Here is a 27341-nt window from a genome sequence, read left to right as displayed (position 1 = left end):
TCTGATGGCCAGCCAGTTCCTTGCGTGGGCCAATCTACTTCACATAAAGTTCTGAGTCTCTCTTTCTGCAACTTAAAACCCCAATCGTCATGTTTTGTAGCTGTTCTCCAGTTATCCAGTAAACACTTTAAAGGGGTACATTTACTGCCTCCAGATCCCATGTCTAACAGAATACTCCGCTCCTATACGGGACTTCTCTTCAAACACACCAGTTTTGCTACAGACTGTGGCTTGGACGAGCTCGCGCTGCCAAGAAACTCACAATCCTACACACACTTGGCCATGGGGACGCTAAGCCCCGGCCTCACATATACATTCATCCTTTCAATGGAGTATTCTTTCACACCACAAACACCACAGGCTCCCCTCTGTCCTCCCCTCCTACCCTACTGGCGGCACTTTACTGCCACGGCCAGGTGAGGTTGATCAAGCCTCTAGCCCCTTTCCCTTAGGGCTTACCTTTCTCCCGTTGTGGGTCCCTTTCCTCGGCCGTCCTTTTTCTCCCTCGACCGGGTGTCTCCACTTCGGGAAGGTGTGGCTAGCTCCCCCTACAAACTGGCAGGGTGCGCGCTTGGAGCTGCGAGCGCCAGCCCAAGCTGTTCACCGCGGTCGAGCCTGGCCTCCGGTCCAATGGGTTGGGGCAAATCCTGGACGAGCCCCCAAATCTGAAGCCTTAATTTGCCCGCTTACCCAGGACATAGAGGTGACAAAGAAGCACCAGGGATTCAGTTCCTTCGGAGAAAAAGTTTATTGTGATCTGCGCAGAGGCCACCAGCGGAATTATTTCCAAAGGCTGGCAGGCTAATACACGTAAGCAAGCAGTTTTTATACCCTAGCAGCACCTCCCGACCACAGTAACTCATCATATCATATTCCCCAATCTGCCTTCTTGCCTCATTGGGTGTTGCCAGAGCATTTTGGCAGTGCACTCCTTTCGCTTATCAGCCAACCCTGCATATCTTGTTTGCTCCAGATGCATTTCTCCTCCTGCTCTCCGGGCGTTGCCTTCCAACTGTCAATGCACCCCCCTGCCCACTCCCTTCAACAGCACACAAAGTCTGTTGGCTATTTGCAGTATGGTAGCGCTGCAGAGAGCTTGCTGGGGAGACCATGCATTAAAAAGAAAGGGACTCAAAATAACTTAAGCAAGGTTTTAATTACAAAAAACAAAAACTCCATTTACACTAAATACATCAACAAACCAGACCCAACCACCAACCCAACCCCCAGGGTAATGGGAGAGCTAGGTGCTGCTCCTTATATACTACAACCAAATGCTGACACACCTTAATCAGTACAACTCAGCAGCACCTGCTATGTTTCACAGCTGTAAAGCTGGGTCTCGTTATCTTGCTCTGGCCCCTTAAAGACATACACATCGAGTGGAACAATGATGAGCCTTTACATTTAAAGAAACCATTCAACATTTCCCCTGCGGTTCATCATTGTGGAACAAAAACATAAAGCATACTTTGTACATGTCTTTCATGCGTAACCTTTGGAAGTGCTTTTGTAAAAATGTCCGTAATTTGATTGTTACCTGGAACATATTCAAATACAATCATCTCATCAGCAATTAGTTTCTTTACAAACTGCAAACGTAATCTCAAGACTCTAGTGCGCTGCGTATTGGTCTCTGAACACAGGATAGCGAGTCCGCTCTGGGAATCAAGGTAAACTTTTACTGGTAGTGTTACTTGTATGTGTAGGTCTGCAAATACTTGCAGATACCATTCTACATCACGAGTAGCCTGAACGCATGCACATAATTCACTCTCTGTTGTGGAGAGACAAATAATGGTTTGTGTCTGGGACTTCCATTCAAATGGACAACCGTTATAAGAAAACACCATACCAGACACACCCCTGCAATTATTTTGTTCCACTGCATGAGATGCATCGCAGAAAATTTCAAAACCTTTGTCAATACATGTTGTAAACTGCAACCTATAATATTTGGTATGTTTAAGGTACATTACCACTCTCTTAAGAGCAGAGAAACATTGTGTAGTAGGCTTTTCCACAAATTTTGCCAGAAAGTGAAAAGCATAAGTTATATCTGGTCTTGAGATTCTTTGAATGAAATTTAGCTTGCCTATAGCAGAACGATACAAAGTTTTGTTAGGGAATGGCTTATCTTCACCTGTAAAGGTGAAACCACACACCATAGGCGTTTCCTTCCCATTTGCATTTTCTAAACGTAGCATTTCAACAAGATCATCAATTTTTGCAGTTTGATGAACCAGAAAAGATCCATTTTTGCCTTTCTCAATTTGCATGGATAAGTAATTTTTAGCTATGCCTAATTCCACCACATCCAATTTCTTCTGTAACTGTGAAACTACCTCTTCATATTCCTGTTTAGTTTTTGTAGAAATTAACACGTCATCTACATACACACACATCTTTGTTACAGAGTTTGCCCTTTCCTTTATAAACACACAGTTGTCTGCCTTTCCTTGTGAAAAACCAATATCCAGCAATTCTTTTGCTAAAGTTTGGTGCCAATTCCTTCCACTTTGGTGCAGACCATAAAGGGATTTATTTAATTTGCATACCAAACCTTCAGCGGCGTCTATGCCTTCAGGGACATGCATAAAAATTTGTTCTTTTAAATCTGCAAACAAATATGCAGTTTTTATATCTAGGTGATAAACAGAATGTCCACGTTGTGATGCATCTTTTAACAAGAGCTTAACTGTTTCATATTTTACACTTGGTGAATAACACAAATCATAATCTTCACCTGGAATTTGTTGAAAACCTCTAGCAACTAATCTTGCCTTGTACCTTACAACTTCATTTTTGTCATTCATTTTAACTCTATAAACCCATTTTGAATCAATAAGTCTCATATCTGGGGTTTGTGGTACAAGAGACCAAGTGTTATGCTCTTTTAAAGAAGCTATCTCAGAGTTCATAGCTTTATACCAATTTGCAGCTTGGTGCTTAGGTAAATTCTGAACGTCACTGTAGCTTTTTGGCTCAAAAACCACCTTATTGACATACACAGTATTAAAATGTTCATTAGCAAAACGTTGTGGCTTCTGCCTCTTTCTATCTGAACGTCAGTCCGGAAGGAGAGTCAGACTCCTCAGACTTAATGGGACTAAGTAAATTACTAGTTTCAAGTTGTAAATCATCATTGTCAGACTGAAGAGGTGCCTGTAGGCTAAGCTCACGATCAGAAAACTCAAGAGAATCTAACCTCCCCTCGGGTGCCTGTGACTTTAAATCATCAAACAAATTATCAGATTCAACAGGCTTTTTGTCTTTTTCCATTAATTCAGAATCACCATTTCCTGCTGCTGCTGCTGCTTCTTCTTCCTCTTCTTCCTCAGTACTATCTATACCGTCAGTATCTTGGAAAACAGCAACTCCATTCCAATTTACAGTTTGTATCATGCTTCTGGTAATATGAAATTTGCCAGTTGCTGGTATGTAAATTCTGTACGCCCCCTGCTGGTAGCCCATTAATTTTCCCTGAACACTACGCTCATCCAGTTTCTGCTTAGCGGGGTAATGCATAATTACATCTGAACCCCAAATGCGTAGGTATTTCAGATTAGGGCGTTTTTTAAACGGCTTCTCATAGGGGGTGACATCTAAACCAGAATGATAACTGCGATTTCTAACATAACAAAATGCATTAAGCGCTTCAGCCCAAAAGTCTTTGGGCAGATTAGCATCATGCAGATAAGTTTTGACCCCTGCTTGCAGGTCACGCTGCACAACCTCAACAAGCCCATTTTGCCAGGGACTTCAGGGGCAAGATAACTCATGAGTAGTCCCCTGCACTTCCAGGAATTTCTCAAAATCCTCAGAAACAAATTCCCCGCCCCGGTCAGAAAACAGGTTCTTGATAGGTTTGTTAAAGTGCGTTTTTACCCAGTTGCAAAAAACTTTGTACTTCTCAAATGCTTGGGACTTCTCAGCTATTGCATAAGTCCAACAATATCTACTATACTGGTCTATGAGAGTGAGCCAGTACTTTGAACCTCCTAATGATGATGGGAGTGGCCCAACTAAGTCACAATGTACACGCTCAAATGGCTCAGTTACTTTCCTATCTGAGCACCTACCCTTGTGTGCAACCTTAATCTTATTCTTGCAACAAGATAGACATTGCATAAAGAATTTACATGGTTTTAAGTTGAGGCCATTAACAATATTCTTTGTCTTAATTACATCAGCAAAATTCAAGTGTCCTAGAATTCTATGCGCCTCGTGTACACACCCGGAATGAGGCCTTACATTCCTCAACCCCTGGCTTGACTGTGCTGCTCTGCAATTTATAGGCGATTGGGAGTAGGTGCGAAAATACAGTCTATATAAACCATCAGAGTCCCGGGCATACAATAGCCGTTTGTTCCCCTCAAAAAACTCACACATTGAATTTAAGAAACGCACACTTATGCCTTGACGAGCAAAACACCTTACTGATAATAAATTGTCCACTGATGGGCAGTAAATGCAGTTCGCTATTGTAATGTTTAAAGAGTCAAGTTTAACAGTACCCCTGCCAAGTGACTGCAAGTCTTGTGAATTGGCTAAATGTACATTACCAATTTCCTCTTCAAAAGAAATAAACAAGCTTCGATCATTGCAAACGTGGTGAGATGCTGCTGAGTCCACAATAAAAGACTTCCACTTGGCACCTTTAATTCTTTTATGATCTGCAGTCCGAGCGTGAAAAGCTCGCGGCTCGTTTCTGTCTTTATGGTACGATGTCAACTGCTGGGCTGACAACCTTGACTGACGAACAGAAACAGGCTTAGGAGTACTTTGCTTTCTTTTGGATCTGCAGTCCTTTGCAAAATGTCCTTGCTTATTGCAGAACCAACAACGCTTGGCAGCTTTAAATGCAATTGTATCACCACAAGTTTGTATATGGCGTTCCTCATTCTTTCTGGGAATAGGAGTGCTTATGGCACAAGCCTCCCTTCTATCCAACTCGCCCATTAATCTTGCCGTCACCCCTTCCACAGTTAATTGTGCTGGTGGGACGGCAGATATCTGGCTAGCTATACCATCAAAGTCCTCATTAAGGGAACAAAGAATGATAAAAACATACTGACTATCAGGTATGTCCATGTCCCTTCGAATTAATTTGCCGCGTATCACCTCCAGACGTCTCAAGTGTGCTGCCAAATCACCACCAGGCTGCAACTTCGTCTGGTACAGCTGCTTGAAAAACGTCAATGCAGACGCTGACTCTTTTCTAACATGCACTGCTGCAAGACTGTCCCACATTTCTTTGGCAGTTTTCTTATTCCTTATATAGACTACTTGCTGGTCGCTGACTGCCAAATTAATTATCGCCCTGGCTTTTGCATCTCCTTTCGACCAAGCATTTGTTACAGGGTCAGGAGGGTCATCAGTTACATAGGTCCATACTTCTCTAGAGGTCAAAAGCGCCTCCACCCGAAAAGACCATAAACTATAGTTCTCATCTGTTAGCTGTGGAAAGACCAGAGCCTTCTCAGCTTCAGGAACCCGGTCAACCATTCTGGAACTCTTCCAGACCCACAGAACTACACTAACAGGAGAAGGAGTTTTCAAACCTTTCTCAGAGTCCAAAAATATGCAGTCATCCACTCAGCAGCTGGGCCCATAACCAAAGATGTTGGCTATTTGCAGTATGGTAGCGCTGCAGAGAGCTTGCTGGGGAGACCATGCATTAAAAAGAAAGGGACTCAAAATAACTTAAGCAAGGTTTTAATTACAAAAAACAAAAACTCCATTTACACTAAATACATCAACAAACCAGACCCAACCCCCAACCCAACCCCCAGGGTAATGGGAGAGCTAGGTGCTGCTCCTTATATACTACAACCAAATGCTGACACACCTTAATCAGTACAACTCAGCAGCACCTGCTATGTTTCACAGCTGTAAAGCTGGGTCTCGTTATCTTGCTCTGGCCCCTTAAAGACATACACATCGAGTGGAACAATGATGAGCCTTTACATTTAAAGAAACCATTCAACAAAGTCATCCGTCCCTTGGCTTTCCTGGCTGATAAGTGTTTTAAAAACACAACCTTTGGAGCAGTTCAAATGTTCATAAACATTCTGCAATCCCTCAGTGGCAGCAGAACCAGAGATTAAGAAGGGCTAATTTCATTTAAATGAAGCCATTTAAATGAAGCTCAGTCAACAGCTACTGAAGATTAACATTTGCAGGTTGTATTTACTTAAGTCCCATCCCCCTCTTTTTTTGGTTTCCCCTAATGGAGTGTGAGTGTGTATTCGTGTGTGCAAAAACTGCTATTTTTATTGCAAAGCAAACAAGTTTCATTCAGTACTTCCCTTTTCTTTCTGTGACCACAGATTTTCTTAGCTGATTATCCAACAACTGGCCATGACTTCACTAGTAGATACCAAGATAAGGCGCTGATGCTGGGTGACAGGTGTGCATAACAAACATAGAAAGATCAGCTACTACCACAATAAAGCTAAAAGGGGGGGGGGGACACCAATAGAGAATAGCAGCCTCCTTAAATATAGCATGGTGAGAATGAGGCAATAAAACCAGACACCGCTCAAGAACTATTTATGTTAATTCACAAGTTGCAATTCCTGTAATTAATGCTATTTCTAGAAGAGGAAAGAATGCAGAGAAGAGCTTCCATGACGCTACAAAAGGAAGCCTGGGAGCACATGCACAGATTTTGTGGAAACTACTGTTCCCAATGAATTGTGCACAATTATTTTAAAGAGAAAATGAGTCCTGGTCTCCATGATTTTGGAAAAACCCAGGAACAGGGGCCATTTCTGCTATATTCTGCCTCTACTGTTGGGAAGCAATATGCCTCTGAGTATCAGTGGCTGGGAATCACAAGTTGGTGAGGCAAGACAGTGACCGCCATAGGCTCGGCAAGCTGCTAGGGGAGAAACAAATCTTCCCAGGGAATCTCAATCCCGAGACTGACCCAGCGGGACTCAGAAACCCCGGAGAGCCATGCCACAGGGCTTGCCCCTGTCCTGCAGTGGGGCAGACACGAAGGAAGGGAAGATGGCAGTGCCCAGGAGTGAAGGCTGACCAACCGCATCTCATGGAGGGCTTCTCCCAGAAGATGCTGTCCGCACCTCGGCCCCCAAGTCCGGCAGGACTCCCAGTGCACTTTAGGCCACCCCACCCACAAATTTGTCCATTTTTGCCACTAAAGGGGAGCCTCTGCCGGCCATGTGGAGGGTACACTAGAAAGAACACAAAACCACCACCCCCACAATCTGGCTCCCCTCAGCTGCGGGGTGGGCTACAGATACACACACACATATCAAATATATAAACAATTTTTCTCTTCTTGAAAAATTGTATTTTTGTTTTTGTTTTCTGCTCCCTTTACACCACCAGCAGAGCCAGGGAAGTTGGGAAAGACACTCTGAGGGGGCTGGAACTGCAGGCCAGGAAAAGCCGCTCACCAGCTGACTATTCCACCCCCCCTCCCCAATAAAACCCCCCACTAAAATAAAAGAAAATCACATACATTTAGCCACCCCCTCTCCCCTTTCACTGCAAGCTGCCTGCAGGGCCAAGATTTACCATTCTCATCAACTTCACCTCAATATTTTGATCCTTAAGCACCATTTTCCCTTCTCTTATTACATTTAATCTTATTTTTATACCTCCACTATATTTTTAGTTTAGTTTTTCTCTTCAGCTTTTTTCTTGTTCCGAGTTATTTATTCTTTTTATTCTTTTTTATTATTGTTACTGTTCTCTAACTTTGAAGTTTTCAGCTTGACTTGACTTCTTATTTTTTGATAAATTATTTATTATTATTTTTTAATTGAACTCCTGTGGTCTTGTTCTCATTCACACAATTTTAATTTCACTTTTACTTTTTACTAAGGAAATTCCTACAACACTAAACAGATGCACACAGTCCATGTTTAAATAATGGAAGGGAAAAGTAGGAAAATTGGCCCTGACCCCACCCCCACTAATACCCCTGGCCCATCACCCACAAATTCCACCATGCATCCCAAAACATCCAAATAAAGACCTGGCAAGCTAAAGGCCTATATCGCCAAACTGACTTTTATAAAAATGACAATACCCTATCAATACAGGGAATACAAGTTAGGGGACACTCCAGTATCCCGACTGACCCATCACCAACCACAAGCCTTCTTAAACAATCCAGCAGCAAAAGCAGCAGCCATTAGGCTATTGGCTAATTTTGAAAATCTCCTCCTAACACTGGAAGGACACAGGAAGGGGGTGGTATCTACAATATATAAATACTACTCCAAGACACTACAGACCCCTTCACCATGATTAAAAACCAATGGGAGCATGACATAGGACACAAAATAAACCCCGCCCAACAGTAAAAAATGTGGTCTAAACCACCATTAAAATCCATTTCAGTCAAAAGAAGAGAACTTACCCTGAAACTTATCTATAAATGGTACTTAATACCACAGAAGTTGGCACTGATACACCCAGGGACCTCATCTAAATGCTGGAGAGGCTACACCTCCATAGGCAAGTACCTCCACATTTGGTGGGAATGCCCCAAAGTTCATTCCTTTTGGCTATCAGTGCAGCAGGAAATAACCACAATAACAAAACAGGTAATAGAAGCAACTCCAGAACTAGCCCTATTAAATATCTTCCAGGACAACAACACACATGGATATGACAAGAAACTCTAAGTCACTTATTCTCAGCAGTCAGAAATATCGCAACTAGACACTGGAAGGACCTATTAGGAGTGAACATAGACCACTGGTACCAAAATGTATGGGAAGCTACCCTATTAGAAAAGCTAACCAACAAACTTAAACTAGCACAGGGACAAGCAACGGAGGTATGGCTCCTCTTTATCACATATACAGCACAACAAGAAAATGACTTATCCCCCCAACAGCATATGAATCAATATGGCTAATCTGACCCAACAACACTCCCCTCTCCCAACACATACAAACAAACTGCACTGCAACCAACTGAACACAACCAATCAAGCTCTGGACACCCTAATTTCTTGCAATGCCAATACAAATAAAAAATATACAAATAAAGGACCTACCCACGTGGTGCTGACACAAACTCTACACTAACATGATGCAATAGAATGAAATAATATTACCCCCCCCATCTCCCTCCCTTTTCTTCCCCCCAGTCACATGATGTCTATGACAATAATGTCTCATACTGAATGTAATCAAACTGTGAAAAAGACTATGAATCGAAAATGGATACACAAGATTATTTTCCTTTATTTATTTGCTTTGTAACACTTAAAGTCGTTAATAAAAACTAATTTAAACATTAAAATCCTGACATTTAATTGCAATATGTTTATCTCCTCACTTCACTCCTGACCACCCAATAAAAGCACAACATGAGCAGGCATCCTTTCAGCTTCTCCAGCTGCTAAACCCAGAGGTGGATCTGAAAGAGGAAAAAGAGAAAACAAGGGTGAGAACAAGAGACCCCTCTCTCTGCCAATGCCAAAGAGGCTTAACTCTGAATATCCTATTTGCATACCAGCCATTGCTAGACCCTTTCAAGGACAGAAGCCTAAGGTCAAGAATGAGAACCCTTCTAAGCCTCAGGGCTGCATCCCCACCTGGGCAACCTTGAGGGCCACATGGCACTGGTGGGTGTGGCCACAGTAAACATGGGTGGGGCTATTCATGTTAATTTTTCCCTTGCACAATATGCTAGTTTCTACACAAACACATGCATCTCTATCCTTCATCCATGCAAAAATTTAAGGACTGGCAAGGGTTGTGAACTTCCAAGGGCGAGCGAGAGGGGCCTGGAGGGTCAGATTTGGCTCCTGGTTCTCCACCCTTGCCTGAATCCAAGAATCCTGGAGAGTTTGAGGCTCTAAGGAGACCTCCGACTGGTCCAGGCTAGTTGAATGGTCTTGGACCCCCTTTTCCCAAAAAGGGAACAGACTTCTTGAGCTGCTTATTTTTTAAAAAGGGAAGAAAAACCCAAATATCTCTTTGTCACAGCCCAGTGTTACCAATTCTCATACTCCATCCCAAGTGAGTCTTCAAAGCACAAGCATTTATTAGGTTTAAAAATAGCCAAACAGTGAGGACTGGAGAACAAGTGTGCCCACTGCTCCACATTCCCCTCACTGCTCCCCATGAGCCAAGGAGGAGGACATCTCCCCAAGATCCCCCCCCCCAAAAAAAGTGTTGAGATTGCCAATCTGCCTGGGTGAAAGGCACAGCTTATTTTTAGCTTGCTTTGTGGCACCTTGCCCTGTTTTGGGTACTTCTACAAGCCTTGCACGTGAGGCAAAGTCCAGAGGCCTTCCCCCAATCCAACCTAACCCAACCCAACCAATAAATAATATTTATGTCTCAGGGACTGCTTTGTTTTAACTGCTTGTATGTAAGTTACTCTAGGAGACTTTCTGGCAGAAGATCAGGTACAAATGCTTTTAAGAAAGAAAGAAAGAAAGAAAGAAAGAAAGAGAAATGATTCCTCTCTGTAGCTCCTGGTGTCTGGATATTTGGCCTCGCTTTGTGTTTCTTGCACCAGTTTCTTTCTTACCCTCTCAGGCTGCCTCTCCAGGCCTTCTCCTTTTGACCCTTCCCCTTTTCCAACACTCTTTTCAAAAGATCATCTCCCCCAAATCTGAGGCCTCCTCCTGCTTGTTCCATGGGGAAACCTGTGGCTCGCCAGATCTCTTGTAAGACTCCATCTCCCATCAGCCCTAACCAGACTGGCCTTAGAAGCTCATGGACCTGAGCAGCTGAGAGCTAATGGCAGGCAAGATTCTTCTTTCCGCTCTTCCTACCTCTGAAATTAAAAGGCAGCTCAGCCAATCATTGCCAGGCTGCACCACTGGCCAGTCCCATAAGCACTGACATCTCCCAGCAGCATACAAAACTTTCTTTGAACATTCTGGGCTTGATTTTTGATAGCGCTGATAGATTAGTGTTTTCGGTTTGTCTGTCTGTCTGTTTGTTTTATTGTACTTTATAGACACCCCTTCTCTCTGCTGAGAGATGAGGGGGAGGCTGTATTATGAAAATTGTGTTAATAAATAATACTAATAACAAGAATAACAAAAGGCACAGCTTTTGACCACCTGTGATGCTCCATATATTTTAGACTACTGCCTGGGGCTGATGGGGAGATGGGAGTCTCACAGTGCCTCTGCAGGCCAAGACTGATGGGTGCTCTACCACGATGGCAAAGCTTGCTTTGGCACACAGTGCTTGTGGCTCTCAGGAACATTTCCAATGGTGGGCACACTGCTGCCTCAGTTTACTCAGGATTTCTCTGCATTCCAAAGAGCATTTACTGAGTTCCCACTTTGCGGAGCATTCCAAAAATAGTTGGTTAAAGTCCTACATTTACAAAGGAAAAAAGTGCGGGGTGAAGAATAGAAGAAATGAGCTGCCTATTTCTAAGGGAGGATCAGGTCCCCGGGAGAAACACTGCCTTCTAGATCTTAAGCTTCTCATTAATGTTATTACAAGAGAGGGAACAAAGCCCACAATCATCTCTTGCTGATTCAAAATTCAAGAAGGGATTACCATATTTAATAATATATTTCACCTCAAAAGAAGCTCTCTTTCTGGCACAAAATAAACCGAAAAAACCTACCGACAACGTGGAAGGCAGCACGAGAGAGACTTACGCATTAGACGATCCAAAGCCAAAGCCTGTGGGGGGGGGAGCAATGTTAAAGGGGTTATTGGATGGGTTATATTACAAAACACACATTAAGGATAGGTGTCAGGATTCCATCAGCACAGTTTCTCTCTGCCCCCTAACCAGTATCCAATCACTCCAGTTCTCCAGTCTAGTGTTTAACTCTAACCCGCAACCAAAGCTCTTCTTTTAATTCATACACAGAGGAAGCTGCCTTCTAAAAAGTCAGACCACTGGGTCCATCTAGCACAGTACTGTCAACTGTTAGCAGCTTCTCTGATTCCCAGCAACTGGGGACACCTTCCCTCTGACAGGAGAGGTAGAACACAGCCTAATTCCTCCTTGAATTTGTCTAGCCTTCTTTTAGAGCCGCCCAAGTTAGTGGCTGTAACTACTTCTTGTGAGAGCAAATTTTAATTAGGGGCTGTGTGAAGGAGGACTTCCATTTCCCCTGTTCTGAGAAAAAAATCCTCAAAACATCTAAGAACCAGGTGGACGGCAAGGACAAGGGGATGGAAACTCTGCACATGTTCATGAGCAGACTTTGCAGACTCCTACTCAGAAGGTGCAGAGAGCAATAAGCCCGAGAAATGAATGGCGGCGGAAGGTTTCTGGGTTTGGGGGCTTAACATCAGCTTTGGTGTGTTTTGTAAATTGCTAAAAATATTTAAACAATTTATGTACTGCTTTACTGCAATTGTCTCTAGGTGGTTAAAAATGCTCTAAACCTTACATAAAGGTTTTAAAAGTGTGGTTTAAAATATACATTTATTTCTATTTTCCCACCCCCAAAGGGGAATGAAAGGAAGTATGCTGGATACAGTTATGTCCCTCAGTCTCTCCAACAGAGAGCCAGTGTGGTGTAGCCAGTTAAAAGTGTTGGACTAGGGTTTAAATCCCTGCTCGGCCACAAAGTTCACTGGGTGTGACCTTGAGCCAGTCATTGCCTCTCAGCCTAACCTACCTCACAGGGTTGTTGTGAGTGGTTGAATAAGGGAGAGAAACCATGTACACCACCCTGAGCAACTTGGAGAGAAAGGTGGGGCATAAATGCAATAAAAAATTAAAAAGCAACCCCTGCTCCCCTTAAGATATGATTAAGCTTGGTTTTCATGTGAAATCCAGCCTCTAACAGTTTATGACTGACCAAGTGCTGAAGCTCCCCACGCTCCCACTTCTCCAAGCTCCCTTCTATTTAGGGTCAAGAACAGCTCATACCTCCTCCTCCACTTGACCCGAAACCGGAGAAGCCAGTGCCTTGTGTGCCAAAACCCGTGGGCTGCTGAGAGAGAGATCCAAAGGTAGGGGTGTTCTGGCTTGCTAGCGTTCCAAATGACACTGTGTTGGCTGTGCCGCCAAACCTGTGGAACATAGAGCAGGAGCAAGCAGTGGGTTAAAGAGAGTGTGGCTTTTAAAAAAGATAAGTGAAGCAAAAGGAGCTAGATGAAGGCAGAAATCCACAATCAGCCAACTTGGGTGCTGTAAATGGCAAGGGAGGCCATGTTGGTACTGCTGCCTGGATTGGTGTTCTTCCTGGACAGGGTCTTCTCAATGGTGGCTCCCCATTGGTGGAATGCCCTCCTTGGTGAGGTGTATCTGCCCTCCTTTTATTAACAGAGTCACCCACCTGCCAATCAACTGACATCGCAATGACATCAGGCAATGGGGTGCTTTGAAGTCCCCACAATGAGGACTTCAAAGCACTGTACAAGGCTGGTAAAGAGAATAGCAAAGTGTGTTGTAGTACCACTGATCAGCTGATGGTCAAGGTTTCAATGCACTAAGCAGGGGCTCCCTGGGTTTGGCTCTTTGCAATCCCCAAAGATCAGTTGGCGGCAGCAGCCCCATGGAGCTTGAAGTAAGCTGATAGGCACTGCTTGACTTCAAATCCCAGCTCACTTTGCTATCACAGTTCTCCATGGGGAACTCTGTAGTGCGGCCAATCCTAACCAGTTTGGTGATTTGCAATGAAAGCAAGCTTCCCTGGCTTTAAGGTTCCTGACTGCACAATGGCAGCTGTCCCTTGCACAGGTGGGTGGGGTTTGGGGGAAATTGTATAATTCATTGCTGTTACCTGCCCCAGGACCTTCTGACAAAGGGTAAGTAAGAAATCTGATTAAAGAACAATATAATGAAATGTAGTGAAATGAAGGGTGGCTTGCAGAATATTTATTCAAACGAAGAAAGAAAAATGGGGCACCTGGATATCACTGCAACCCCCCCTCCCAAGACCCTGTTGTTTTGTTGCTTTTGTTGTTGTGGCTTACCCAAATCCTCCAGCGTTGGCGGCCGCCGTCCCCTCTCCGAAGACTTTGCCTCCCGTCGAGCCCAGAGGGCTTGCAAAGGCTGGGGCTGAACCGAATGCTGGCACCCCTCCGAACCCGGGGGAGCCCCCAAAAGTGGGAGGGCTGCCGAACACAGGAGCAGCTCCAAAGCCACCTGAGCAAACACAGAGGCAAACAAAGAAAAGAAAAGAAAAGAAAAGAAAAGGGAAAGGGACATATACAAGCAAAAGAATAAATAAAAAGTCAAAATAACAGAGAGAGAGAGAGAGAAAGAGAAAGAGAGAGAAAGGCAAGGCAAGAAGAGCAAAGAAAGAAGAAATCAGAGTTAGGTCATTTCCCAGTGCAGAAGCCCCACAGACCTGAACTTGCGGGGGAGAGGGGCTTTATTTGTGCTGCAGAAGCAATGGGACCCTGACACACTTTCAAAAGCCCCCATTTCATCCTAGAAAACATGAAGTCAGTAAATATTACAAAATACCCTCTGCCCTCCTTTTTTAAGGTGCAACTAAAAAAAAGGGAATTGGGGGGGGGGGGGAATAGTCTGATGAGTCCTCTCTGGTTTTGGCCTCTTGGGCAAAGCAAAGAACGTAGATCAGGCTCAACACCTTTTGGGATGTCAGAACTCACGATTTTGAACTCTCTCTGTAAGAGACTCTCTCTCTCTCTCTCTCTCTCTCTCTCTCTCTCTCTCTCTCTCTGTGTGTGTGTGTGTGTGTGTGTGTGTGTGTGTGAGTGAGTGAGTGAAAGAAGCATTGCTTAATTCAAGAGGCAAAAGTGGGAATGGGGTGGGGGTGGGGAAGCAGAAAGGAACAGCTTTAGGCAGAGGAAGGCCTTAGCTAGCGTTTTCCTCTTTTTCTTTTAGAGTTGCAGTCTATGTCTGCAAAGGAGAAGTGCTCTATCGGATTTACAGCACTGCATTCCCCCCAACTTCCCATCTAAGGGGAACCTCGATCTCCTGCTGGCCTTCATTCGAGAGAGTCCGGATGTCCCTGAGAACTGCAAATCGGAAACCATCACCCCCAACTCTCCACCCCCCCCCCCAAGAATGCACCAAAAAGAGAGAGAGAGACAGAGAGAGAAGGGGGGTTTGGGGATGGGGGAGTTTGTCATTAAGAGCTGCCTTCTTCAACCTCTGTACAGCACTTACTGCAAAAGGGGTGGCTAGATTCTGCAGGCATGTCCTTAAGAAGAAAAACCTTGGACATGAATTAAAAGAAAAACAGGCCAAGAACGCCCGCTCTAGAGCGCCTGCATGAAAAAGCAGCAGTTGCTGCTGCCGCCAGCAGCAGCAGCTCTCAGTAAAAGATGGGGAAAGGGAGGGGGGAAGCTATAGCAGTTGCTAAGGTAGCTGTTTTCTGATGTCGCCAGCAAAACTGCAACCATTTCAGCATAGCGGTGTGTTGCACCCTAGAGGCAAGCTATCCACACACCCCTGACCTGACACAAGCAGACCAGGATGAAAGCAAGACATTCCCAAGTCTATGATGCCATTTCCTGTCGCCCCACTTTCATTTTAACTGATGCCAAGCTTTATTTATTTATTTATCTATCAGTGTTTGCACATTACTCTTCCATTCCAGCCCCTGAAAAAGGCTCCTGCAGCAGCCTGTATCTGTGAAATCAACTGAAAACAAGGCTGGCTTACAAGCTTTAAAAAAAAAGAAACACATGACAAACGAGGAAATGGGACAAGAAGGGAAGAGGAAAAAAGCAAATCTGGGTACCAGTTCTTAAACAGCCATTCTTATAAGGACCGGCTGGCTTGATGGAGCTGGTATTCTGGCAGAGCTGATGGGATGAGCCCTGCTTCCCATCTCTCCTACTGAGGCAGCCTAATGGGAATGACTGGTGACAGCTGAGGGAGCGGGTCTTTATTCCCCCCCCCCAAAAAAAGATTATTTTCTGAGTTGCTTTTCAGGGCCATGCTCTCACAAAGAAACGTACATAAAAAAGGAAGGAGACACCAGGTGTATGGGAAATAAAAAGTATTTAAGGTCTGCTTGAAAGTCTGCTTGCAGCATCTCTCATACAGCCAGTAACATCTCGGCCCTTTCCTAGGAGTGCAAAAAAGCTCTTGGGCGCCAGGGCACGATTCACATTGGGAGTGACATCATCGCACACACCATCTTTTGAGCCTCTCCTGTAAAAACAAACTCACGGCTCACCCGGGAAGTGTGTGACACTGAGCCAAGAACTGAACCAATTTGTTTGCCTTCAGCTCACCAACATGACAGCAGGTACAAATCTGGCTAGTGGTAAGGAATGTGTGATGGAGCCTTTCTGGTGGTGGCCTCTTCGCCTATGTAACTTCCTTCTCTGGGAGAGACATTTGTTTCCACCCCAATTTTCTTTAGACACACCTTTTCCAATTCACATTTGGTTAGGAAGCTGGTGGGGCGTTAGAATACCCTCCGCTATTGTCAGCATGATGGCATCTGATGACACAGGCTGACTTGACAGTTGGTGGGGATGTGTGCCGTTTTTGTGTGTTTATGCTGCTCTTTTTTTAGCTTTTGGAAATTTCCAACTCTGTGTGGTTTTGAAGACCAGAGCTGCAATGCTGTTATTTAATTGTGTTTTGTGTTACAATTTTTACTTATTTATCTGCAACCCCCTTCGAAACGGCCTTGGTCCTGAAAAGCAGCATAAAATAATCATATTCTAAAGTAAAGGAGGAAAGCCAAAGAAAGCAGCCCTGTTGGGTCAGACCAAAGGCCCATCATCACAGGGGTGGATAACATCAGGCCTGGGGGACAAATGTAGCCCCTCCAAGGGCTCCCCTGCCTAGTCCTTGGGACTCTCCACAGACAACACACACAACCCCACTTTGCACCTTCCTTGGCCAAAATGTGCCCTTGAACTCTGACAATGCCTTTTGCTTGCCTGGATGGAGAACAGCAAGTGGATGTGAGAAGAAACCAGCCTACAGGGACAAATGTCCCTATAAAGGGACAATTGATAATCATTGCTCCACCCACTATTGTCTCTGGACCTCTCCAGCACCGGCATGCAGCCCTTGGGCTTAGAAAGTGTCCATACCTCATGCCAATCCAGTCCAAAACTCCGTTTTCCCACACAGTGGGCTGCCAAATGCATCCTGGAGGCCCATAAGTAGGATGGGAAAACCAAAGCCCACTCCTCCATTGTCTGCCCCCTAGCATGCTAACAACTGTGGACAAACTTTGCCCTCCTTCATGAATTTTTCCACTGCCCATTAAAGACCACCAAGACAGCTCGTGGCAGAAAATTCCACACATTAAATTCTGCATTGTCAAAAGAATTGATTTCTTTAGTCTGTCCTGAATCTACCGTCTAACAACTTGAGTTTGAGTATTACAGAAAAAGGAAGTGGGGAATCCTATATCCCCCTCCTCCACACCATGAATAATTTGATATGCCTCTATTGTACCTATGCATCAAGTGTAGGTATGATGGAACAGTGGTGAGAAACCAGTGGCCCTTCAGACATGGCTGGACAACAACTCCCATCATTCCTGACCACTGTGCCCTGCTGGCTGATGGAAGCTGGAGTCCAATGACATCTGGAGGGCCACAGGTTCCCCATCCTTGGGATAGAAGCTGGCGGGGGGATTCAATGAAAAGAAAGCAACACCCAACCCCTAAGCTGCCTCTTAGGAAAGGTGCCACTTATGATCATTCTGGCTGACCTTCTCTTTTTTGACCTAAAAAACCCACATCTGCACACTGGCTCTGTTCACAGGTGATGCATGACAAGTCAGAACAAGTTGTTGCCTTATTGGGAACAAGAGGCATGCTTCTACAGAGTTGTCTGATCACTCCTCACTTTGCTCTTACCTTCGCATGAGACATGAGAAACAAGTCAGGAAGCCACAACTAAGTCTGGCTTCCTGTAACATCCAAAGCTGAGGCTGGGGTTCTCTTTTCCCAAACAAGGTAGGATTTGAAAGCAAACGAAGAACCATGGTTGAAGGCTGTGGCTTGTGATTCTGACTTGCCAGGGAAAAACAAACCACACAGGTTTGTCATAGGAAGCCAAGCTTAACTGTGCCCTCTCGGTATGCTTCTCCTGCTTGCACCAGAGGGAGGAGCCAAGTGAGAGCAACCAGGCTGGGCAGGGCTCACTTCCTGCTAAACCACGGTTTACTGGAACACACAAGCATCACCTGCATTTCAACTGAGGCTGCCCTGCAGACGTACATAGAGGAATCATGATACCGGCTACTCCTATTTTCTGTCCGTTTGCCAATAATCCCTGACATGGAATTAACTCCCCTCCCCCAGTCTTCCATGCAGCTCACGGTTTTTACTGTTTTACATGTACACTTTTCAACACACACTTCCATCTTATTAACAGGCTGCCTGTCTGCTACAAGAAATGACTACCAATATAGCTCCTTGCTGTTTTTGACTGGAGGTGCATTTTAATACCGTGGGTGAAATTCCAGTCCCGACCAATGTAACAGATACTACCCGGTTGTAAACACAACTGTCTGCGGGGGGAAAGAGAGAGCAGCTGAATTATTTAGCAGAGATTAGAGATCCAGTGACACTTTTGTCCATGAGTCATTGGGTTTTACCCGTGTCCTCCAAGTTTCGTGGGAACCAATGCATGTATTGCAAGTTAAGAACATTAAGAAGAGCCTGGTTGCTGCACCAGGCCATAAGTCTAGCTGGCCCAATATCCTGTTCTCACTGTGGCCAACCAGATGCCCCAGTGAGAAGCTTCCCTCCTCTCCCCTCTTGCAATTCTCAGCAACAAGTATTCAGAGACAAGCTGCCTCCGATAGCACTATATATCATGTTCTACCGTGAGGGGACCTGCGGCATGCAAAGCAGGTGCTCAGCCACTGAGCTGTGGTCATTTCCTTTCTGCCATCCACCAGTACCAGTGGCACAGGGAACCAGCACCTGACCTACAGAGCTCCTGGTCTGAGCTGCAGAGCACCCTGATATGAATTTAAGAAGAGCCTGGCTGCTGGATTAGGCCAAAGGCCCATCTAAATCCACCATCCTATTCTCACAGTGGTCAACCAGATGACCCAAAAGGAAGCCTGAAAGCAGGACATAAGCACAACCGTTAAAAGTCAAAACATACAAGGGCCACTCATCCTTTTGGACCCCATGGGAACACTGATATAGTATTGAGGGCACCATCCTCTATGGTTGCTTCTCCCCACCCTCCTCTTGGGTCAGTTCACTACATATCTAGAGAAATACATGATCTACAATTTGATGACAACAGTGGTGGGGAAAGACCCATAAAAAGAAGAAGACCTGTTTTTCCATAATCAACACTTGTGTACATGGTTGCCTCCTCCCTCCTTCTGTGAATGTGTCTGACTCCACTTTCTCCCCTGACTCCTGCAGCACCCTGCTTTCTCTCCCCTCACTGCCTCTCAGTTGTTCTCTTTTCCTCTCAACATGCTCTGGAATCACACCCTTTGCACCTCCTGGCTGCACAGTTTTCTGCTCGGCTGCCAATCTGAGCCTTGAAAAGAAGAAAGAAGTGAAAAGTGGAAGGGAGAACAGGAGAGCATCAGAAGTGTCTGGCCGCTGTATCAGGCAAGTGGCTCATCTTGCCCTGTATCAGGTTCCCACAAGGCCCAACTGGAAGCCACAAGGGAAAACCCACAAGAAGACTCAAAGCCAATGTCCCCTACGTGGTGATGTGTAAGTTGGCCTAGAACGCAAGATCTGATGTAACTGTTGTTCAAAAGGCAGGAGGATCTTCCCCATGCTAGAAGAACAAGTTCTCCCCATTTCTCCCTATAGTGGGGAAAGCTTGGTTATAGAGCATCCACTCTACATGCAGAAGGTCCTAGGTTCAATCCCTAGCATCTCTAGGTAGAGCTGGGAATGTCCCCTGCCTGAAACCCTGGGAGAAGGGCCATTTCTGCCAGTCAGCACCGACTCTACTGGGGCAGATGGACCAAAGGGTCTGACTTGGCGGAAGGCAGCTTCCTATGTTCACAAGAAGAAACAATAGACAAACTAATACCTGCTTTAGTCGGGCTGGAGAACCCAAAGCCTTGAGATGCCACGCTCCCTCCACCAGAGCTGAATGTGCCCATCGGCTTCTGCTCGCCAAAGGAGGCGGTGGTGCCAAATCCAAAGGTCTTGGCACCGCTGTTTCCAAAAAGGCTTGATGTATCTGGGGCGGGGAGAAACGAGAGTCTTTTCTTACATACCAGAAAAAGGCCCGCCTCCCCCCAAAAGTGCCCAAAGCCCAATGGGGGGGGGGGGGGAGAGACACAACGAGGATCAGGGGTTTAAGATGGCACATGTTGCCGCTTGCCTATGGTGAGAAAGAATTGGCACCAGATGAACAGCATCTTTTCTGGAAATGTAAAGACTTTTTCCCCCTTTTTCATTGAACCATTAAGACTTATTAACTGAACTGCTACTGCTGCTATACCACATGCACACATATACACTCCTCCCTGAGAAGATTGTATGGAATTCTCTTCCTGGTCAAATAGGCTAGACACACTGAGTTGTTTTTCCTCCCCTCTGCACTATTTGGCTTTCTGGGATAGCTCAAGCCATCTGCTTTTCAGAAGAGGTTGACCATCTGAACCAGCAACAACCAGTCTGGAATCAATGAAGTGATGCCTGCGGAGGGGGGGGGGGCTTTGTATCAAACTGCCCATCTTAAAATGTGAATACTGAGTATCATGACACCACAGAAAAGGGAAGGGTGGCCCCTCTATGAAGAGCAAGAGAAAAGATTTTAAATGACAACAGTCTATTGATAGCCACCAATGAAAAAATTACCACCTTATCATGGATGCCAGGAATCAGTCACATGTAATAAGCAGAAAAATAGGGTTCTGAGAGCAGCCCCACTGCTATCACTTGAAGGCCCAATTGGGCCTGTCTCCCTGATGGGTTGAGCAAAAGGGCTGTTACAGATGAAGCCACACAATTCTGGATTCAGGACACTAGTGCTACTTGTTCCTGCATTTTCAGCAAAGGAGTGAGACAGATGCACTATAATGTGCACAAAGAGAGGGTATAAAGCCTGTCTTCTCAAAGTGCCTCTACATTCATGTCCAGTTACGGCTTACAGAAGTGAAAGCCTCACTGATCTTCAGAATCAGAATCCTCTTGCAAACCTCAGGAAAGTTCAAAGTGTTGTGAGTGTGTGGAAACTTCTCTTTACCACTCAAGGATAAGGCACATGTGTATGTTCCTAGACCTCTTTGTCCTTAGATTTAGGGGACTAGGCTTAAGACTGCAGCTTATTTCTGAACCCAGCCCCCTTTATTAATTGTGTGCTTGTGTGTGTGTGTGTGTGTGTGTGTGTGAGAGAGAGAGAGAGAGAGAGAGAGAGAGAGAGAGAGAATGAATATACATATATTTCTGGATTATTCACTACACTAATTTGGATTAGAAAATAATAATAATAATAATAATAATAATAATAATAATAATAATAATAATTTGTAAGAATATTAACAAATCATCAACTCATAAGAAAAATATCTTGGTGGTGTACAAAAAAATTACATTATACAATCAGGTGCACCGACTAGCCTCCCGCATTGAGGGGGCACGGTGGTGCGTGACATCATACACCCCTCTGCACGACCTGCCCCTGCCCACCTGGCGGCAGCAGGATATAAGATGGACAGAGGGCGATTGCCCCTCTCCACACGTCCCAGCCCCACCCAGCACATGAGTGCTCTCCCGGTGGCGTCAGGTGGCAGGGAAGGGCGGCCTGCTCAACACTGGTGAGGCCCAGCCCCCTGCCCACAAATACTAAGGGGACTGAAGCCCTTTCCGCCCCCTATAGTTGGCTGATCATAATACAGAAAAGAACGACCGCTGCTGAATCAAATTAATGCTCTAAAAGTGCTTAGTGGCAGAAAAGCATTTTCAGCAGGTGACAAAATGTCAAAACTGTAGGTGCTCATCTCATTTCAATAGGAACAAGGTTCCAAAATACTGACACCACATTAAAAAGCCTTAGTATGCATTGGAGCTAAATCAGGGAGGGGAACCTTTTTCAGACCAAGGGCTACTTTCCTTTCTGGACAACCTACCTCGGGCCACATGGCAGGGCAAGTGGCAAATGTGGGTGGAGCAACTAACGGCAATTCTGCCTTTGTACAGTAGGCTAGTTTCTACACACCTTCACATACACACACTCCTTTCTGTCCTCCATCAGGCAAGCAAGAGGCATGATCAGAGTTCAAGGACACATTGCAGCCAGGCAAACACACTCAAGGAGGGTGTGAAGTAGGGTTGGGGTGGGGTGGGGACGTGGGAGAGTTAAGAGTGCTGAGGGTTGTTAAGTGACCCTTCTTCCCCTCCTGGAGTGGTTTTTACAATCAATCTTTCTTCCCAGGGAACTGTGGGAACTGTAGCTCTGTGAGGTGGGGCAGAAGTCTCCTAACAACTCTCAGCACTCTGAACAAACTACAGTTCCCATCATTCTTTGGGGGAAGCCATGACTGTTCAAAGTGGGACTGTTTAAGTGTATGGTGAGAATGGGGCCTTTGGCAAAACAGAAATGGAAACACAACTTAACACAAAAGTTAAAACACCTCTAAAAGGCCTGACAGGACCTATCTCACTTCCAGCAGGAGAGGGGCCCAGAGAAGGGCCTCCGGTGCAGAAATTCAATACAAAAGCAGGTTTATGTGTGAAGAGACACCTAAGTGGTACATGGGTCCTAAGCTGCTTATAGGGACACTGAACTGAGCCCATGTGAAACAAGATTTGAAATAAAAAACCCAGGAGCTCTGTAACTAATGGTTGGCCGCCAAGCAGACTTGATCTCCCCACCACTGTCACTTCCAAAATCCATTCCCATCCTCACCCTGGGCTTTGTTGCTACTGTGAAAGCCAAAAGATTCTGGTTGGCCTAGAAAAGGGGTCAGCAAAATTATTCAGCAGGGGGCCAGTCCACTGTCCCTCAGACCTTGTGGGGGGCCGGACTATATTGGGGGTAGAATGATGCAAGAGCACCACGAGCCCCAGTGGCTGCTTACCTGTGTCTTGCGAGCAGCAGGGGCTGGTGGCGGCGAAGGGACGATGAGCAGCGTGCGAAAGAGCTCCGAAGAGGGGCTGCTTAAAATGGCAGCCAGTCAAGCGCTGCTGCTGCTGGCACCAACAAAGCCCAGCCCCCTTCCTCCTCTAGGTAGGGCAGGGAGAAGCCAGGAGGAGGGAGGGAGGGAGGAGGCGCTGCCGCCACCATGTGAGGGAAAGGGAGAGGAAAAGAACGCGCACATGCTGGCGATCTATGCGGTGATCCCTGGATCATCCGCAGGCCGGATCCAGAAGGCAATTGGGCCTGATCCGGCCCGCGGACCTTAGTTTGCCGACCCATGGCCTAGAAATTAGGTCTCTGGTCCACACCAGTTGATCACTTGCTTCCTTGCTTCCACTGCCAGTGCAAACAGATTTAATTCATAAAGTGCTCCACTGAGGGGGAAGTTCTACACGGCATAGGTCATTCACATAAGGTGATGACACATGGGTGATGCAGGCCTTCCCGCATTGGGGTAGGGGGGGAGAACACCCTGTGTGAATCAGCCAGTTCTGAGGAACAAAGATGGCGTTGCTATGACACTGAACACGCAAGACTTGGCAATACTTACTCTGGGTGGCCGAGGAACCAAATCCCCCACCGGTGGCGCTGAAAGGGTTCTTATTTGCTGCCTCATGGCTTGGCTTTCCTCCTAGGCCACTGAAGAAACCACCACCTCTCCCGCCGCTGCTTCCAGACCCGAAGAGACCCCCGCCAGAAGAAGTCTGCTGTAAGGAGGAACAAAAAGTGGGGGAGAACTGTTTTCACTGGCTCGCAGGTACACAGGGGCCAGATTCCATGAGGACTAGAGGCATTCTACAAGCACCCCTGCAGACTTGGGCTAGGATCCAAAAAGTGTTAGTGGGCTTGCAAATTCTCTGACTTTATATTTTAGATACAGTGGTACCTCTAGTTGAGAACATGATCCGTTCCAGGGTGGCATTTGCACCCTGAAAAGTCCGCAACTAGAGCGGTGCTTCTGCGCAAGCACGGAGCATGATAGAGCCCTTCTGCGCATGTGCAAAGCACACAGAACGCTTCTGCGCGTGTGGCAAAACCGGGAAGTTCCAGGTATGCCATGTTCACAACCCAAAAATCCGCAACATTAAGCGAACAACTAGAGGTATGACTGTACTTATATACTGCTTTTACATACAAAAAATTTGGCGAAATGTACATAGCATGATTTTCAAAAGTTATTTGTTAAAGTGGACTACAATTAAAGGAAAAGAAAGTCACAATTATTATTTTTTAAATCACAACAGCAACAGAAGAAGATATAACACACACACACGCATGCACATGAAAACATCCCTGAAAAGTTTTGACAGCTTATTTAAAAGGGTCATTCTCTAGGACTGACTGTCCTGAAGCTGGAAACAGATTCCAGGGTTTAGGTACCACCACGAAGGAGTTACTGCTTAGTATTATCTGCTAACCTGACAGATGAATGGGATGGGACAGCCATGAGTTTAGAAAGCAAGTATTAAGTAGATAATGTGTTCAACTTCATCTGTACCTCTGGGGAATTGCAGTGGGCTATAGACATCTGAATACTCGCAAGCTGTGAAGGACAATGTATTTCCTTCCGTCTTCTAGGCTCTTCCTCCCCCTACTCTGCTAAGCACACAGGAGCCATCTTTTCTAGGGGAAAGAATCTGAATCCTGTGTTTAGCAAAGTGGGCAAGGTGGGGAGGGAGGCAAGATAGGAGTCAGCCAATCAGTTCCTGCAAGATGGGAGATTGGATTTTGGGGAACAGATTGAAGATGATAAGGAAAGCCTGCTGGATCAGGCCAGCGGCCCATCTTGTGCAGCAGCCTGTTCTCACAGTGGCCACCCAGTTGCCCCAATGAGAAACCCACAAGCAGGACCTAAGCAAAAGGAGCAACTCTCTCCTTCCTGGGGTTCCCAAAAACTGGTGTTCAGCAACATCACTGCTTCAAACAGTGAAGGCAGAGCACAGGCATTTTTTCATGGTCAGGTGAGCTAGGATATAAAAGCTCATGTGGTATTCAAGGTATCCTCAACTCAAAATGCTCTGCACTGTATGAAGCACTTCCTTGTATGTCCCTGAATCGACCACAATGCAAATCTACGGCAGGATGAACCAAAGTAGTGCCCTCCAGAATGTTGTTGGATTCCAGCTTCCAGCAGCCCTGGCCAGGATGGCCAGTGGTCAGGGATGGTGGGAGGCAGGAGATGAGCAGCATCCAGAGGGCAACACATTGGCTATTCCTGATCTACAGTCTTGGAATATATAAACCCCTAAGGGGGATTCCCCTGCTCTTCCCACCAGAACCAAGCACAGGGTTTTTTTTGGCCATGAAGAAGCGTGACAATAAGTTCAGGAAAGATTACCTGGCCAAAGAGGTTCCCGCTGGTGTTAGTTGCTTGCCCGAACACAGGGCCTGGGCTGCTGGAGCCAAATGCTGGACATGGGAGAAAAAGAAAGAAAAGAGGGCAGGGAGAAAAAGTCAGCATTTAGACACAAGACAAATGAGGACTGCTGGACTAGAACCAAAGATATGAGTTTGAGGGGAGGGGTCAGTCTGGATGATGCCAGGAGTCCCTTCCAAGTATTGGGATCCTGTGTCTGGGGTAGAATGCATGAGAGCAAGCTTGCCAAGCCAGTCCCTTTGTCCAGGCTAGGGGTTGCCAAAGTGGGAAGATGTTATCACTGGATCAAGTTCATCAATTCTGTTGAATTAACTAACCTAAATATATTTAATTGTCTTTTGAATAACTCTGCCATTGATTAACACAGTGTTTTGAATTGCACTGTGTTTTCATTGCCCTTGGTGAATCATGCAAATTTTGAATAATGCTTTTCATAGGGTAGGGAGCACTGGGGATGAGTTTATGGAACCAAGGGGGAAGTGACCTGAAAGACTTTGGGAACCACTGGATTGTGCTAGCTGAGGCTGATGGGAGTTGTAGTCCAAAAAGCCAGGTTAACTGGGGGATACAATCCAAAGTGTCTAGAGGAGAACAAGTCAGTGAAGGAGACCATAGGATATAGACTTGCATGTGCGGAATGAGGAGGCCTTGCTAGAAATGCCACTGCCTTGTCAAGTTTGTAGGAGGTGCATTGATGTGCGGCAGGCTATGGAACATCCCACCTTACGAGTTGAGTGTGGCCCCCTCCTTGTATAATTTTTCACAAAAATGTACCTCTTTGCCCAGGTCTTTTGAGAAGAAGTGGGGAGGAGAGAGGAGGACTGTGCCATAGCTCAGTGGGGTTGAGCACCTGCTTTGCATGCAGAAGGATCCAGGTTCAATCCCCAGCCGTATCTCTGGAAAGGACTGGGAAAGACTCCCTTGGCCTGAGATGCGGGAGAGCTGCTGCCAGCCCATGTGGACACCACTGATCACCTCATCAATATATGGTAGCTTCCTACATTTAGTGATGTCATCTGGACGCCCCCTATTGTGGTGCTCTTGCTGGCCTTGATTGCTATGCAAAATGGTTTTAATTGTGGGCTTAGTGATAAGCACAGCATGGCCTCAACATATTACATTAAGCCAGGATAGGCAACGTGGTGCCCCCTGTACATGAATAAGCTTCAACTCCCATCACCTCTCCTTTTCTCCAAAAAAAGCAAAAATACTGAGCAATGCTGAGGTTCTAAAATCTTGAAGGAATTAAAAAGGCCTGGATTTCCATTAAATACATCTCAAAATGGCAGCAACTGCTAAATGAGTCCCAGCCGAGGACTCAGATTTCCTTTGTGCAAGAAGGATCTGGAGCTGTGTTAATCACCTGTTCCCATGAAAAGATAATGAAGTGTTTGTATTAAAAAGAATTCCCCTGCTCACTTCAAAATGCATACCCTGCCATCAAAACTAAGGCACTTTCCTGTAATTAAGGCCCCTTTCCTGTAGGCAGGGCTCACTTATGCCTTTTAAAATATTTTGTCCTGGTAATTAGCAGGGCGGGGGGGGGGGGGCTGTTCTTTCTTAAATGTGCATCTTGTATATTGAAACCTAATTAGTTTTCCACCTTTGGGCACTGTGATCCATGGGGAGAGCTCCCTTCGCCCCATCCCCCTGCTGTGCTTCTGGGGAGTGGAATGTCTTGAGGGATCATGCCCTGGGCTTCCCCCATCACCTTTCCTGTACATTACAGGGGCCTCCAGGCAGGAACTGCATTTCCAATTCTTTCAGTGAGAAAACTAAAAATGTCCCAGATCATTGATATTTCTTCTGGAAACTTGAGGTTTTTAAAGTCACCTTAAAAATTTGGTGGGATACCACTTAAGGTGCCACAGGACACCTCATGGGAACACAGGAAGAACACCAGATGCTGTCTTATTTGAAGTCAGATCACTGGTCTTTCAAGCTCAGTATTGTCTACACTGACTGGCAGCGGCTCTCTGGGGTTTCAGGCAGAAAGTCTTTC

At 45.7% G+C, this 27341-nt stretch overlaps 1 protein-coding gene across 8 annotated transcripts in view; it reads right to left on the bottom strand.

Annotated features, from left to right (window-relative positions):
• Window positions 1-9209: 9209 nt before the first annotated feature.
• Window positions 9210-27341, bottom strand: part of NUP214 (nucleoporin 214) — an 81449-nt gene continuing 63317 nt past the window's right edge. For 4 of the 8 annotated variants that reach the window (XM_079962518.1, XM_079962519.1, XM_079962523.1 and 1 more), the window contains 7 exons: window positions 25301-25371; window positions 23513-23669; window positions 19906-20058; window positions 13908-14079; window positions 12859-13001; window positions 11627-11651; window positions 9210-9408 (listed from right to left, as the gene is read on the bottom strand). In XM_079962518.1, the coding sequence (XP_079818644.1) occupies window positions 9375-9408; window positions 11627-11651; window positions 12859-13001; window positions 13908-14079; window positions 19906-20058; window positions 23513-23669; window positions 25301-25371 (755 nt within the window). In that variant the 3' untranslated portion in view covers window positions 9210-9374. Of the gene's footprint in view, window positions 9409-11592; window positions 11652-12858; window positions 13002-13907; window positions 14080-19230; window positions 19396-19905; window positions 20059-23512; window positions 23670-25300; window positions 25372-27341 lie in introns of those variants that run through there. The other 4 variants (XM_079962521.1, XM_079962520.1, XM_079962522.1 and 1 more) reach the window with 4 other exon arrangements.

The sequence above is a fragment of the Podarcis cretensis genome (assembly GCF_951804945.1).
Source record: "Podarcis cretensis genome assembly, chromosome: Z".
Classification (NCBI taxonomy): Eukaryota; Metazoa; Chordata; class Lepidosauria; order Squamata; family Lacertidae; genus Podarcis; species Podarcis cretensis.
This window is presented reverse-complemented; position numbering and strand designations above follow the sequence as displayed.